Below are 14,838 nucleotides of genomic sequence, written 5' to 3'. Positions count from 1 at the left end.
GTAATCTATTTCAGGTGAAGGGCTGTGATTGGCGGCTGGCGTAGAGTTTCGTGGTCCTCTGTGTCCCATTTTAAAGGGAAGGGTGCCAGGTTTCTGATAGAGACACGGGAGTGGGTGTAGAGGGGGTGTAGAGTATATACATGGCACCGGTGAGGCAAAGGAAGGGATTGGAGAAAGAAAGTACGTGTCAGTAAGCTTGCGGAGGACATGCTGTCTGTTCCGTCAGGCGTTGTTCGTGGTGTAAGTATATAGCAGTGATCCAAAGGAACAGATCTGCCTTTGGGAAGCTGGCTGGGTGGTGGTGAAAGCACTTTACGTAGAGTACCTCATTTAATGATCCTAATCATCCTGTGATGTACGTACCATTAGGATCCTGCGTATAAAGGTGAGTAAACTGAGGCACAGAGAGGTTGACTGACTTGCCTCAAGTCACATGGCTGTGAAGTGACACCTGGGAAAGACAGAATGTGGGTTGAAAAAGCATGGATGGAGGAAAATATGCTCTGAGACATGATGTTGATGGAAACAGCCATTATTTTTACCAAGTGCTGCTACGTGACAAACATTGAGGTAGAACACCAAGGCCCGTCACGTAGACTCTTGCCCTGGAGTTCACAGACTGATGAGAGTGGAGAGACTTGAGAAAATCAGCAGTTTTCATCCAGTGTGATACATGCTATCGTTGAGGCATGTGCTCAAGTTGTAGTGATGAGACGGTGATTTAAAATTCATTCTGAAGTGATGGGGAACCTTTGAAGGATTTTGAATAGAGAAATGAGTATACTGTCGTAGGGGGAGTCTGTGTCTCAGGGTGTGGGACAGTCCTAGTTTATCCCTGTTGTCCTTGCATCAGTATTTATAATGTCCTTTTCTTTCCTGAACTGCCCTAGTTTGGGCAGCCAATTATGTAGTCCCATTAAATGACTTTCAAGGCATCTTCAGGCCTGAAATCCTCCTTTCTTACACACTGACTGGCTCCTTACTTTCTCTCCTAGTCCTGGAACCTGCAATCCAGCTCATAAAAAAACAACTGAGTCAGTTCGTGATACATGATACAATCTAATAAATAAAACATTCTGTTTTATCCCACAACCGATGAGTATGTTTTTGATACGGGATGGTATGTTAAAAAATGGTGGCAAATTATTAATTTTTACCAACAAAGAAGTTTAGCAGCTTACATTTAAAATTGGTATTCCTGCCCTTCCTGAGACAGGACTTTCTCAGCAGGTTGGGGACCCCGACCTTTTTGAAACAGTGCATTTTTTGGCCAGCTCTGGCAGCTTTAGGCTGGAGTCTAGGCCTCACAGCCTGTCTGGCCAGTTTCAGAGCACCTGTTACCCTCTCTTCCACTTTTCTAGCCCTGTCAGCTGGCTCCTGCTGACGGAGGTCAGTCGTAGCGCAAGGGCTGGGGGGAAGGCAGGTCATAACTAGTTAGCAACCTTGCTAGCAGTGAGATTGCCCTCTTGAACTCTACTCAGTCGCCTCTCCAGGAGATTCATTTCCTGTGGCCAGATAGATGCATCTGTAGGCTGACCTCAAGCTTTATTGTGTCTTGAATGCCTACCTCCATACCAGAGGGCAGCGTGGAGAAACAGACCCCCGTGTAAGTGATCCACGGTGCACTAGATGTTTTCCTCCTGTTACAAGGCTCCAGGGTGTCATGGTCTTTAGTTACATGTATGACGATGGTTACTGGACATTATGCCAGGATTTATCTGTGTCTGACAGAGTCAAGGCCAAGATAAAGTTCTTCGTGTTTTGATGTGGAATAGTCCTTTGGTGACGAAGATAAAAGCACTCTAAAGAAGGAAAGGCAGAAAGCAGAGTCTGTAAAACAATGATTATAGCTAATAAACCTTGGATTGGTCTAGCTTCTGAGGAAGCCTAATCTTTTTACCCCTGCCTCTCCGTTTTTGGTTTGCTTTGTGAGTGCTTTAAGCCAGGACAATGGAACTAAAGAAAGTCGCTTCTACGTGCCCTGTCATTAACCCGAGCATGGCGAGTCGGATTTGGGTCTGTTGCTTCACAGTGACCTTATTACCAGAAGCTCTGTCCTTATTAAGTAACTAACATCACGGCTCTGAGCCATGCTTCTCTCCCGGTCACAAGATGAGGGTGACAGGTGCTCACCATAGGCAGTGGTTCTCCTCCGAGGACACACCGAGCTTGATCTGGAGGAGTCCTGGCTGGCGCCCGGAGAGTGCGGTGCCTGTGGCTTGGTAAATACAGATGAGAAAAACGCTCGTTGAGGAATTTCCACCGCCACTCCAGAAACACACCTGTAGCACGTAGGCTACAGTCTGGCGAGAGCTTTTGTTCAGTGAGAGGAAGTTAGGTTTTCTTAATATCAGCAAATTTCTCGTGGCTGAAGCAGTTGTTCGTAAGTGGAATGTGTTTTTGCTCCAGACGTGAACGGATCACTCCGGCTCCTAATGTGCCTCATTTAGACAACTTATTTCACATTAAAGATAAATTCTTATTCCTCTGGCTTTTCCTGAAGTCTTCTGAGAACTAAAGACTGACACAAAGAATCAAGTACTGATTCCTCCTCTCAGTGCTGTCTTTTTCATACCTATGGAATCCCACTGAAAAGCAGGGTGCAAGAAAAGGGCTCCCAAGTCCTCAGTTTCCCAGAGTTGAGTTATAACTATCAGATCTATGAAGGCAAATCGATCCTATGATCTTTCTAATTCAGGTGGGGGTGGTTCTCCATTCCGATCCTCTTTGCTTACGTATTCCCTCCAATTTTCTTACATAACCCACGATGTAAAAGTTACAGCTTTCTTACGAAACTTAAAATATCGGGGTTCATCCAACTTAATGTTTTCCTCGCCTAGTTCCTGAGTTAATAGAAATGACTGCAGAAACGGCCAGAATCATTTCAATGCTGTGTTTGCCACTACCTCAGCTTACAGTACTACTTCTTAAAGGTAAAACAGTTGGCCAGCTTATGTGCTTTACAGGCAACTTCCTGCCCACACTGTATCGCCCAGTTGCTGATGAGTTAGGCTACGTGTTGCTGTCACGTCTCTGTACTTTTTCTGTTTACCAGAGGACATTGAATGGTCCTCCTTCAACTGCCGTGAGATTGCTTTGACTTGAGATGCTCCAGTATTAGCTTTCATTTTAGCCCCCTTCTCTCTTTAATGAGGTATGATTTACATTACCCCATTTTAAGTGTACAGTGAGTTTTAGTAAATTTGCAGTTATGCAAACAGTATCATAGTCCAATTTGAGAATACTTCTATCACCCCCAAACATCCCCCATTCCCAGTTGAATCCACTTCCTGTCCCCACCCCAGCCCCTGGCAACCATTCGTCTACATTGTTTCTATAGATTGTCTTTTCTGTACATTTCATATAGGTAGAATTATACAACATATGGTCTTTTCTGTATGTTTTTTTTCACTTGTCCTTATGTTTTCAAGGCTGTAGCATGTATTAGTACCTCATTCCTCTTTTATGGTTGAATAATACGTTATTACATGGGCATACCACATTTGTCCATTCACCACTTAATGGACATTTGGGTTACCACTTTTTAGCTATTAGGATTGATGCGGTCATGAACATTCACATGGTGCAGATCTTTGGGCATCCGTTTTCATTTCTCTTGAGTGGATTCCTAGAAGTGGAATTGCTGGGCTCTATGGTAAATTTGTTTAACGTTTAAGGAAATTGTCAAAGTGTTTTCTAGAAAAGTGGCTGCACCATTTTCTATTCCCACAATGTACGAGGTTCTGGTTTCTTCACTTCCTCACTGATGCTTGTGTGGTGTTTTGTTTTCTTTTTGTAATAGTATCATAGTAGGTATAAACTAGTATCTCACTGTGGTTTTAACTTGTACTTCTGTAGTGACAAATGATGTGGAGGAGAATCTATTCCTGTGTTTTAGTCGTACCCATGTTTTTAGTTAAATGTCTTCAAATCTTTTCCCCATTTTTTAATTAAGCTGTTGGGTGTTCTTATTGATGTCTAAGTGTTCTTTACACAGTTTGGATACAAATGCTTTATCAGAAATACGGTCTTCAAATATTTTTTTCATGCTCTTTTAAGCCCCTCTTTTAGGAATCTATTTTGGCTCACTTTAAGCCAGAGATGAATCAGGGAAATCCAGAGTGGTCTTCAGCCCCCACCCCCTATTCTTTTTGATAAGACAAAACACATTCTGCAGGTTCTCAGTGTTTGCTTTAGAATATATTTTGTATTAAACCAAACCTCAGTTATTCCTCTATCCACCCCATCCCCCCGCCATTTTTGTGTGAGGATTGGTTTTTTCTTTTTCTTTTTCTTTTCTTTTTTTTTTTTTTCTTTTTAGGAGTTACAAAGGCTCTTGGCATGTGCTTTATTTTGGGCTCTGAGCAAATCTGTTTTGAAAAGAACCATTTATTTCATTTAGGCTACTCATATTTTCTGAATTCAGTAAAACTCATCGCTGTTTGAACTGTTCCTTCTTTGTCCCAGTTAGGCTTCTGTGCATCTTCTGCCCACATACCCTGTCTTGAGCTGCCGTCACTAGTCTATATTTTAGGGCTCTTCCCTGTTTTCACTTATGGTTGTGGAGTGGAAGTCATTACGAATCTCAACCATCTCTTTCATTTTTACTCCCTCTAAAAATCAATACCCAGGTGATTTTGTGTTTATGGAATATTACTGCTAATTATTATAGGGCAACAAATAGTAATACAAACATCAAATATTAGGAAACTACAGATTTTAGAAATTTTACAAAGTTTTCATAGTAATTTCTGGTTATATTTCCTCATACTGTTCTTCAGAGTGCTAAGGCAGTCCCCTTGGTGTGGAAAATCTTAGGTTGTTCTTGCACATCTTGAGTTTGTATTTATCTTCAGGATCAACTCTCCCCAACTCAGATTGTCTTTGTTTTACAGTTAGTTGCTCCCTATTATTTGTGAATTTGCTACTTAAAATTTATTTGTAACTCTCAGATCAGTACTTGGTGGCTTTTGAGGTCATTTGTGCACAAGAGCAGAGGCGTGAACACTTTGGGTCACTCTGCATGTTCCTCGCTGGGGTGGACGGGGGACAGCTGTGCCTTCTTGTCACAGCTGGCTTTTAGAGGAGCCTAGCAGATGAAGACAGAAGGGGACGGTGCAGCACAAGCAGCTCCTCTGGTTCTGGAGCCCGAGTTTGGCCCCTCCTGGGATGCTCTCGGGCAAACATCTCTTAATAGTTCGGAAGCTCGTTTTCGCTTTTGTAAAATAAAGCGAACAAGCAGGTTGAGTTTTTAGGTTTTAAGATTATTATGTGTTTGAGGTATGTGTGCGTGTGTACGTGTCTCCCCTACTAGAGTGGTTCGGCACTTGGTAATTCAGTGTTTGCTGAACTTTATAGAACATAAACTACCGTAAGTTAGGAGTGTCAACCCTGTGTTTCGGAAGATTACTTAAGTTTTCCGAATTTGTCTCTTTATGTGTAAAGTAACTTGTGAAGACCTCACAGGGTAGGAGCTGGTGCCTATTCCCTTCCTCTCCTCGTACAGTTTTCCCTGAGCGGACTCGGTCGGTTGGACTGAGCACGTAGATGAGAGCCAGAGATCGGCTCGAGTCAGCAGGGCTACTTGGCCTGCTGGAGTTCCTGATCCCTTCTAGAACCTGTCTTAACATTCTCTTGGAGTGTGGCTTCTGCAGGGGTCGGCTCAGCCACCCTCCCACACCTTTGGCATTCAAAGATTCTTTCCCTGGATTTCAAGTCTCTTTCCACTGCCTTTGTGAACACTTTTCCGTCCTGTTAGGGAAGCTGATTTGGCTTTGGATAGCGAAGGGTGAAGGGTGGATCTTTTCTTCTGTCTTCGGGTAACATCCATATACAGAGGATTCACCGGTTTCTAGCACCAAGTCCTGGCCCGTCTCCTGAACCGGGGACACTCTTGATCTTCCGGGCTGGGCCAGCACACTGGATGCTAAATACATGGTGCTTAGGGCACATCTCTTGGGTGTGCACAAGATTCCGGAAGTGTGGCCTGTTTCCGGCTCGGGTCACCGTCTCTTACTCGGTCCCACACGAGGCAAACAGTTCACGTTTTCTTCTTCCTGTTGTTGCTCATTCTGGTGAGAGGTAGCTTTTTATTTTCTACCCCAAATTCTTCCAGGTGGAAACCTGGACATCAGACTCTCTTCGCTCTTTCATCAGTTTTTGTGGAATGGGTAACATACTGGTAGGGTTAAAAAATGTCCAGCGAATCGAAAGGTACACTCGAAAAGGTTTTCCATTTCTCTCCATTTTGCCTAGTTGGCGGGTCCCCACTTCAAGAATAACTTCATGGAGTTGGGGACACCTCTACTTTTGCATGATACTCACATGATTATACGGATAATAGCTGACTTGAAGTCATAATCTCCTTCAGTACATGAAGGAAAGTATGTATTGCATTTTAGAAGATTCCCATCATAGCTAACGTTAACAGACTTCTTTTGAATGGAATGTCCTTCCCTCAGTCTTCCTTGGAGTGCCTCGTTCTGCGGTGGTAACAGATAAAATAGATTTGCCGTATACTTAATGCCTTTTGCCAGTATACTTGATATTTAAATTAAGACATGAAAAATACACATTTTAGGTTTTGTGTACATCATTTGCTTCCGTCCGAGTTGTGAGCCTTTTAAGTTTGGGAGCGTAGGTACATTTTTGTACTTTTTTATTCCTTCAAAGGTATTTGTTATATTCAACACTGTGGTGGCTGCTGAGGATCCAGCAGAAAACGAGACCCATCCTGTACACTTGAAGTTGTGCTTCTCATTTCTGAACTAGCAGTAGGAGCATTGTTTTCAGTTTCACCGGCCCATTCTTCATTTAGTTCACTGTTTGTTGTGTGAATTGGTCACCATGCTGGCCCCAGTGTATCTTCAGGTATTTCACAAATATGCAGTGCAGTGAAAGAGCTGCTGAAAATCGCTTCCAGGGGAAATGATTACATCAAAAAGAATTTAGATCAAGTGTGAAGCTGTTTAACTTTTAAAACTGTTTTTTGAGGTGAGCATGTTTTATTCTCAGTTGATTTAATTTACTCTGGTCGAAACCTAATCTCTATTTGAATGTTCCACCGTAGATGTGTGAGATAGTCCTAAGTTGCTGTGAACATACTAGAATTGTGTGTATTCTTAGCCTGCTGGGTGGAAACATGTAAATGATCTGATTGGGACGTCTGCTTTTGGACATGTAGTTTACTTAAGGGCTCGGATCTATTTTCTGTAACTGTTTAAGCCAACATGTTCAGATTTTGTGTAAACATACATCTAAAATTCAAGTGTAATAAAGAAAAATAGCACTTAGAAATCCACCGTCAGCCGAGAGGAGCTCGAGGGACTGGAGCTGGAACTTTCTGGAAAATTTTCAAGATTTGCTTCATGAAGCCTTTCCTAAACCTACAGAGCAGAGAACCAAGTCTAGTCTAGTCTTAGGTAGATCCAGCTAGCTTCAGAATGGTTATGTGAATGTGGCAGGACTCAGTAAACATTTGACCCTGTTTTTCTTTAACGTGCTCTTTTTGTACAAAAATGTACGGGAAAACCATAAGAAATTGTAATCTTAAGTGGCAATATGTGAGATCAATTTCTTTTTTATCTAGTTAACGATTACTTAATCTTTTGCGGATTCCTTTTACTTCCCTTTCCTTTATGTACCTTTGCACTATTTATGTCTCTTTGTTATACCCCAAGATGTTTACAGAGAGAATGAAACCTGTTCTCTTACCTGTTACTGTCTCTGAATTCTTACAAAGTTGCTTATAAATCTTCCCCTAATGCTTTATTTTATACAACTAAAATTAGTAATAAAATATCATTGGAACTTATTAAAAGATGTTTTTACATTATATATTTCAGTTGTTATTGAGAAACTATACTGGTTTCATAGAACTCAAGTACCTGATTCACCTGCTCCCTCTTGTGGTAAATACTTCGTTTTATCCAACATGCTTTTATTGGTAACACTTTACCAATGAGAATAGAGATTTGGATAGTCCAAAGAGATTTTAAAAATCAGGAGGATGTGGCTAGTGTGCTCAGCCTGGACTGTGTTTAAGGTTATCTGTAGGGCCTAGGCCACACCCTGAGAGATTCCCTTGGTCTGTCTGGGGTGGGAACCAAGCATTTACAGTTTAATTTTTTTTTTAATTTTTTTAAAATGTTCATTTATTTTTGAGGGAGAGAAAGAGTGTGAGCGGGGGAGGAGCAGAGAGAGAGGGAGACACAGACTCCGAAGCGGGCTCCAGGCTCAGAGCTATCAGCACAGAGCCCGATGCAGGGCTCGAACTCACAAACCATGAGATCATGACCTGAGCCCAAGTCGGACACTCAACCGACTGAGCCACCCAGGAGCCCCTAGGTTTTCCTAATCGCTATTTGTCTTAATTAAACTTTGATTTCTGTGTATATTTCTATTTTTTCTTCAATGTTTAGCTCTTAGAGATAATGGTCAACTGTTAGTACTTTTATTTTTTTAATATGTAATACAAAAAAATGAAACCGTTAGCATTTACAGAAAAACCCTTTCACATTGGCAAATACAGAATAGAATTGGTAACTACTGAATACAAAGTTACATTTATACTTTATCTCTTAGATGGTGCTAGAAAGTGTTGACACTTCTTTTGGATACTGTTTCATTTTTTCCCTTGTACCTTTCTGTTAGAATTCTTTTATTAATTTGAAAATCTGAAGACTATTTTTTGGTGATCTCTTTGACTAGCCCATTATTTTCTGATAAAAAGTTATATGTATGGGTATAGTCTGGACACTTTAGACCAAAGGGTGTAATGACGGACATGTCTCCTTCCCACCCTAGGTCTCTGAGGCCCTTTCCTTGGAAGTAGCTGTGTTTGTGTTCTTAGTTTTCTAGGTTTTATTTTCTGTTCTATTTAATGCCTGTGTCAAATATGAGTTGTAATAAACAGCATCACACTACATTTTTATCATATATTTAAAATGTTCCAGTTGTGTTTTACATTCTAAATAAATGAGGTATTGGCAACATTGCTATTTAAGTTCTGTCTTTTATTAATGAATTCTCTTAAATTTATTATTTTTAATATGTTAATTATACAGCTTAATAGTGATAAGGATATGTTTCCATGTTACTTACATTTCGTTCATTAAAAAATCATAAATGGTGTATTTGCACTAGAAGTTAATACATAATATATTCTGCACGTCTGTTTACGGTATGGTCAAACCCTTTATATATTAATGAAATTGTTTTTATACCCAGGTAATGTGAAAAACAAGTTATGTGAAAAACGTCCTTAAGAAATGTTCTAACTGAACTTTAACCTTATTTCCAAAAGTTGCCACTTTGGTTTTAGACAATAAGCAGAAAGCAAGGAAAGAAAAAAGAGACTTTTAAGTGATGAACCACCTGTGTAGTCCCTTTGAAATAGAACTCAAGGTCAGACTCCCTCTCTTAAGAAAGCAGTGTGAAATACTGAATAGAAGCCTTGATTTCCAGATTCTTTACATGACACCTTTATTATGTAGCTTATGCATTTGGTCTTAAAGGAAACTTCAGATTCTAGCAATATGGATGTTTTCCATTGATTTCTTATCCATGTAGCCCGGGTTTGGTCTGGTCTCATAAGAATAGTTGATTACTATAGCTAGATTCTTAATGAATAATGAAAATATGGAAGTCTTTGTTTTACATTAAATGGATCACCTAGGAATTTATCTCCTAGAACAGTATTTTCCTCAATATGTGCATAATGTTAAGTAATTATGAGTTGAGTTTTTTTAGTGAGGAAAACTTTATTCAGTGTTTCCTAGCATTCTTTGTTTCCTTATGGAAATTCAAGTCATTAAAGTATTCAGATTCAATATAAAAAAGAGATGTCCCCATGTGTTCTCTGAGTTTTTTGTTTTTTTGGTTTTTTTTGCCGCTTTTATTTTTGAAGACAGGTTATTTTTGTTTATGATAATAATCAGGAATTACAAGAGGTCTAAAATGATACCAGAAAGGATGTTCCAGTTTTCAGACGACCCAACTGTTTGACTGTAAGGAGACAAAAACAGAACATTTAAGATTGCATCAATCAGCATAACTTACTTTAAAAGTATGAAAGCACCGCAAAGGGAGTTAATTCTACCCGTTGTGTTTTGATGGATCATGTACCTTTTTACCCGTATCTGAATACATTTTTCAAGTATAACCATTTTTTTTAATCATATTAAATGGAATATGATAGAAATACAGTAGGTTAAAGCATTATCTGATTTTGGCTTGAAGATAGTATCCAAACATTTTGGTTTAATTTTTCTAGTTTAGGTAGTTTGTAGATCATACATCATTTTTTTTCAGGTGCCCTCTGAACATTCAAACATGATAATTGATGACTGATTTTTTTTGTTTAAAAAATCTTAGAGGTCAGTAGAACTCCACTATGTATTGTATTTTAATGACATTCAGTAGGGGGTATATCCAGTTAATTAGTTCCTAAGATACAAGATACAAAAAAGAAGTACGTATAAGATAGGGAAGATACATACACGTATTTTTTTCCTGGAAGACCAATTTCAAAATAAAAATATAACTAAAGTATAGAGTAGAAAACTCTGGCTCAGTTTTGGAAGTTCAAAAGCACGTAGCCTACCCAGATGAGATTGTGTGTTACCGTCCTGCGTGTCACGGGGCAGGCGGTAATGCACCCAGTAGCTTTGGGAGATGAGAATTCGGTTGCCGGTATTTTGTGACTGTCCCAGGGCGCCCTCCCAGTACCATCTCCCGGGGCTCAGAAAGCTCTCCTTTTCTTCATTCCTAGAATGTCACTCCTCCCTGGCTGTGGGTAGAAAGAAATGCTAAGTGAAGTGTGAGACACCGAACAGAAGAGTAAAACCGGCTGTGCGGTCCTGCCGTCCGGTGGCCACATTCTGCTAGACGTGGGGAGCTCCGGAAGGCATAGAGTGTAGGAACTTAGCATATAGTGGGATGTGTGAGACATTTATAGAATAGCCACGTTAGCCCCTGGTGTCAGGCACTTTAGAATTACCCAGTTTTTAACAAGTGATAAATGAAAATGTAATGGTGAAGAACTCAAAACTTTAGATAAGAATATGATTATTTCTTAGTCAACATTGTCCTGACAGATGGGCTGCTCTCGAGAGAACTCTCTATAACTTAGTCTTTGTTTTTCTTTCCTTCCTTCCTTCCTTCCTTCCTTCCTTCCTTTTTCTTTTTTTCTTTCTTTCTTCCTTTCTTTTTCTTTTCTTTCTTTCAAAGCCATGGAAACAGATTTTCGATTCAGCTTTTTAAATCTGGCTAGCAGACATTCACATATTCAAGCCTTTTAAATGCCCCTGTGGTAGAAAAGTGAGCAGAAGTTAAAAGAACTCTGTAAAGACATATTACTATGCATATATGTGTGTGTATTTATAAATATATATATTTTATAAAAATGCTGCTGCTGCTACAATTGCAGGTCCTTTTGGAATAAATCACGGGATTGAGCTTCATTCAGATGTGGTGGAATATGCCAAGGAAAAACTGGAGAGCTTCATCAAAAATAGTGACAGCTTTGACAAGTAAGTATTCACATCTATAGTTTTGATTTGAAAGCAGTTGATAAGCAGCTAAATAGACATGTCTGTTCCTCAGTGCTGTTCATCGATCCTGAATTGCTCCACCGAATGTACCAGAAATCAGTGTGGTATAAAATGACTGAGAAAATTAAGTTAGAGAAATCACGCGATAATTTTTGTGCTGTGTGACTGTAAATTATAAATAAATGCAAAGTAACTTTTGTAATCATTACTATCCCTGTATCCGTCAGTGACGGATACAGGGATAGTAATGGTGGTAGGGTTACGTTCCATTCATTCAAAATCATACAATCACCTTTTCTGGCGTTAGAAAATACTGTTCTGGAACTGATTTTATACCTTTGGAGCGGTAATTTAAGAGTCCTGCCCTCTTTAACATAGGGTGATACCTGTTAGCATACAAAGGACTTTTTTTTTTTTTTTTTTTTTTTACATTTGTTGATTTTTGAGAGACAGAGAGAGACAGAGCCTGAGTGGGAAAGGGGCAGAGAGAGAGGGAGACACAGAATCCGAAGCAGGCTCCAGGCTCCGAGCTGTCAGCACAGAGCCCCATGCAAGGCTCTAAATCACGAAGCACGAGATCATGACCCGAGCCGAAGTCGGACACTTAGCCGACTGAGCGCCACCCAGGTGCCCCCGAAGGACTATCTTAAAAACACTCAATTACCCTGTAATATAACTAGAGTTAATTATCATAGAAATATATTGATCTATTTTGTGATAAGGTTGTGTTGAAGCCATTGCTTTCTAAAACATTGTTTTGAACTCGGACTTGCCCTTAGAAAGTGCAGACTTTGGTCCTTCGCCTGGCAGGGGAGTCTTCTCAGTGTGCAGTGTTCCTAAAATTCAGCAATGATAGCGCTACGGGGCAAGGGTGTCTTATGCTGAAGTGCACGAAAGCCTTAAAAAGCTTAGAACACTAGCTTAGAACAAGGTCACCTTCTCTTGCAAAGGTTTAGTACAAAGCCAGAGTTCTAACTCTGCTTGTCGGGAGTGGGCCTTCCCCACTCATCTCTAGACCCTGGCCACGACCACGGAGGTGAGAAACTTGGGAGTCTGAGTCAGGGCTGAGGGCTTTTTTCTAAGAGAGTTTCAGCCCCGGGACAGTGCATGAAGGAAGCGGAGAAGGCCCTGGGAACGTCTGCCGGAGTGTTTTTTCCTTTTTCCTCCCCTTCTCTGCCCCTCCTCTCCGTCCCCCTGCTCTTTGCTTTTTCTCCCCTTGCCTTTGCCAGTGTGTATCTGTCCTCTGGCAAGTGGCACTTGATTGGTTGACGAATAGAAAACGGATACGCTGCTGCAAATCCTCAGTGAAGGGGAGTCTTCTGTCTGGCTGTGGTTGTAATCGGGTTATGAGAGACCTCAGGCGGGCAGGCTCGAGTGAACTGGAACGTGTTCAGGTTTATTTTGTCCTATAGTTAATTCCATGTATTTGAGCAAGCCATTTGAATTTTCTGCATCAATTTGGGGAACACCATCCTTTGTCTTATTTATGCTTGTCTTCATAAATAGTGAAAATTTAAATCACATTGGAATCATTTTTCAAGTGCTTACCGTGTTGGTTCATATTCTGTTTCCAAGAATAACATATTGTTTGACAGAAAAAAAAAATAGTTTTTAGCCGAAGTCATTTTATAGGAAATTGGGATTCAGTTTTACCATCCTTTTGTGTCTTATCATTTCTGTCTGCTTATTTGTAACATGTTAAATGCTTAAGATGTGGACAGGAATATTTTTTATATTGTTTATTAAAACTATAGAATTTTGTTGCATTTATTGGATTCCTATTTTATGTGTTTTGTTGTTGAAACAGTAGACACAAAAGGACCTTTTGAATACCTTTGAACTTAGAAAATACAGAAGTACTATTAGTAAAAGCCAGTGTTTAAGTTCTGCCATGAAGTCTAGTATTACTAGATAGTAATCCATTTCCAACAGAATGCACTCAAGGATGAACCTTGAATCCCTGAAGCATCTCTATACAGGTATCTATGGAGCTCAAGTTTAGTGCTGACAACTAGGCCTGGGAAACAATAAAATATGTTATTATTTAAAGCATTTCTATGTTGATGTAATTTAAATATCAAATAATCCGTAACAGAGAAGTTCGAAGACAATATATTTAAGTGTCTCAATTAAAATTTTTTTTCTAAAATTGTTTTCATATAATTATAAAACGATTAAAATTTCCTTGTATTTCCTGAATTTGTTGTTACTCTGCGATATAGATTTGTTATTCATAAAATGATGAATTATACAATATGGTGATATGATTTCTCTAAACGTTTATAATTTTTAATGGTCTTGCTATTTTAGTTAAAATAGTCAGGCTTTATAACAGTTGTTTTTGAAGCATTGCAACTTTTTAAAGCAGATTCGTACGTTAATAAACTAGTCTAAAAAATTAGTTCTGGAAATATTATCTATTTTGGTTTTCATGTAGTGTTCTGAAGTTTATTTAAATATTTCAGATCTCTATATAGAAGTATCTTACATTCAAAGAGCACTAGGTACTGGGAAAACGTTTCCATTTGCATAAAGTGGTGAGTGGTTGGAAGCTGAGATTTCAAAGTCGATGAGTTCTCATTGGGCTCCTGTTTTGGTCCTTTTATATTATTTGGTTTTGGTGACAAACTATAAAGATATAATAGTGTTCTTTCTGTCTTGTGTTTTGATGATTTCTTTGCAATTTTTTTGGTGTTTGTGGATGATATTTCTATTTATATTAATTTTTGGAATTTGAAAAAGTTGCTGTGCAAAGTGATTTTAAAAATCCCATTTCTAAGCAGTCACATTATATTGTAAACAGGTCATCAAGATACATATTTTAATTAATAAAATAGAAAGTAACTCTGGAAAATTAATTGCTCTTTATGTATTCCTTAGTACCAGATTATTTTTGATTATGTGTAACACAGAATAGGTAGCTGAAACGTAATACTCTTCCTTCCTTACTTATCCTATTGGTTTGGATCTTTTTTTGGGGGGTGGGGAGGGTTAGATCTTTTTTAATCAGTTGCTTTTTCAAAACTGTTATGTCACTTAAGATTTAAACTGCATTTTTAAATTTTCTTACATGTATCAATTGGAGATCATAACTCCAAATACAGTAGGTAGGGAAAAAAAATCCATAAACTACTCAACCTTAAAATAAATAATGTAAGGTGACCTTTTAAGAAATGTAAGTGTGTGTTTTTGTGTTTATTTTATAAAGCAAGCTGGGTTCCTGAGTCTTGAAAGTAGTATTTCTTCTTGTAGAAAAAAGTGTCTTTATTGTAATGTTTGCATTTTA

General features: G+C 39.1%; 1 protein-coding gene across 5 annotated transcripts in view; it reads left to right on the top strand.

Moving 5' to 3' along the window:
* PCMTD1 (protein-L-isoaspartate (D-aspartate) O-methyltransferase domain containing 1) overlaps positions 1–14,838 on the top strand; it is a 67,840-nt gene that overhangs the window by 32,290 nt on the left and 20,712 nt on the right. For all 5 annotated transcript variants that reach the window (XM_042923540.1, XM_042923543.1, XM_042923542.1 and 2 more), the window contains one exon: positions 11,429–11,531. In XM_042923540.1, the coding sequence (XP_042779474.1) occupies positions 11,429–11,531 (103 nt within the window). The remainder of the gene's footprint in view (positions 1–11,428; positions 11,532–14,838) is intronic.

This window comes from Panthera leo, chromosome F2, assembly GCF_018350215.1.
Source record: "Panthera leo isolate Ple1 chromosome F2, P.leo_Ple1_pat1.1, whole genome shotgun sequence".
Classification (NCBI taxonomy): Eukaryota; Metazoa; Chordata; class Mammalia; order Carnivora; family Felidae; genus Panthera; species Panthera leo.
This window is presented reverse-complemented; position numbering and strand designations above follow the sequence as displayed.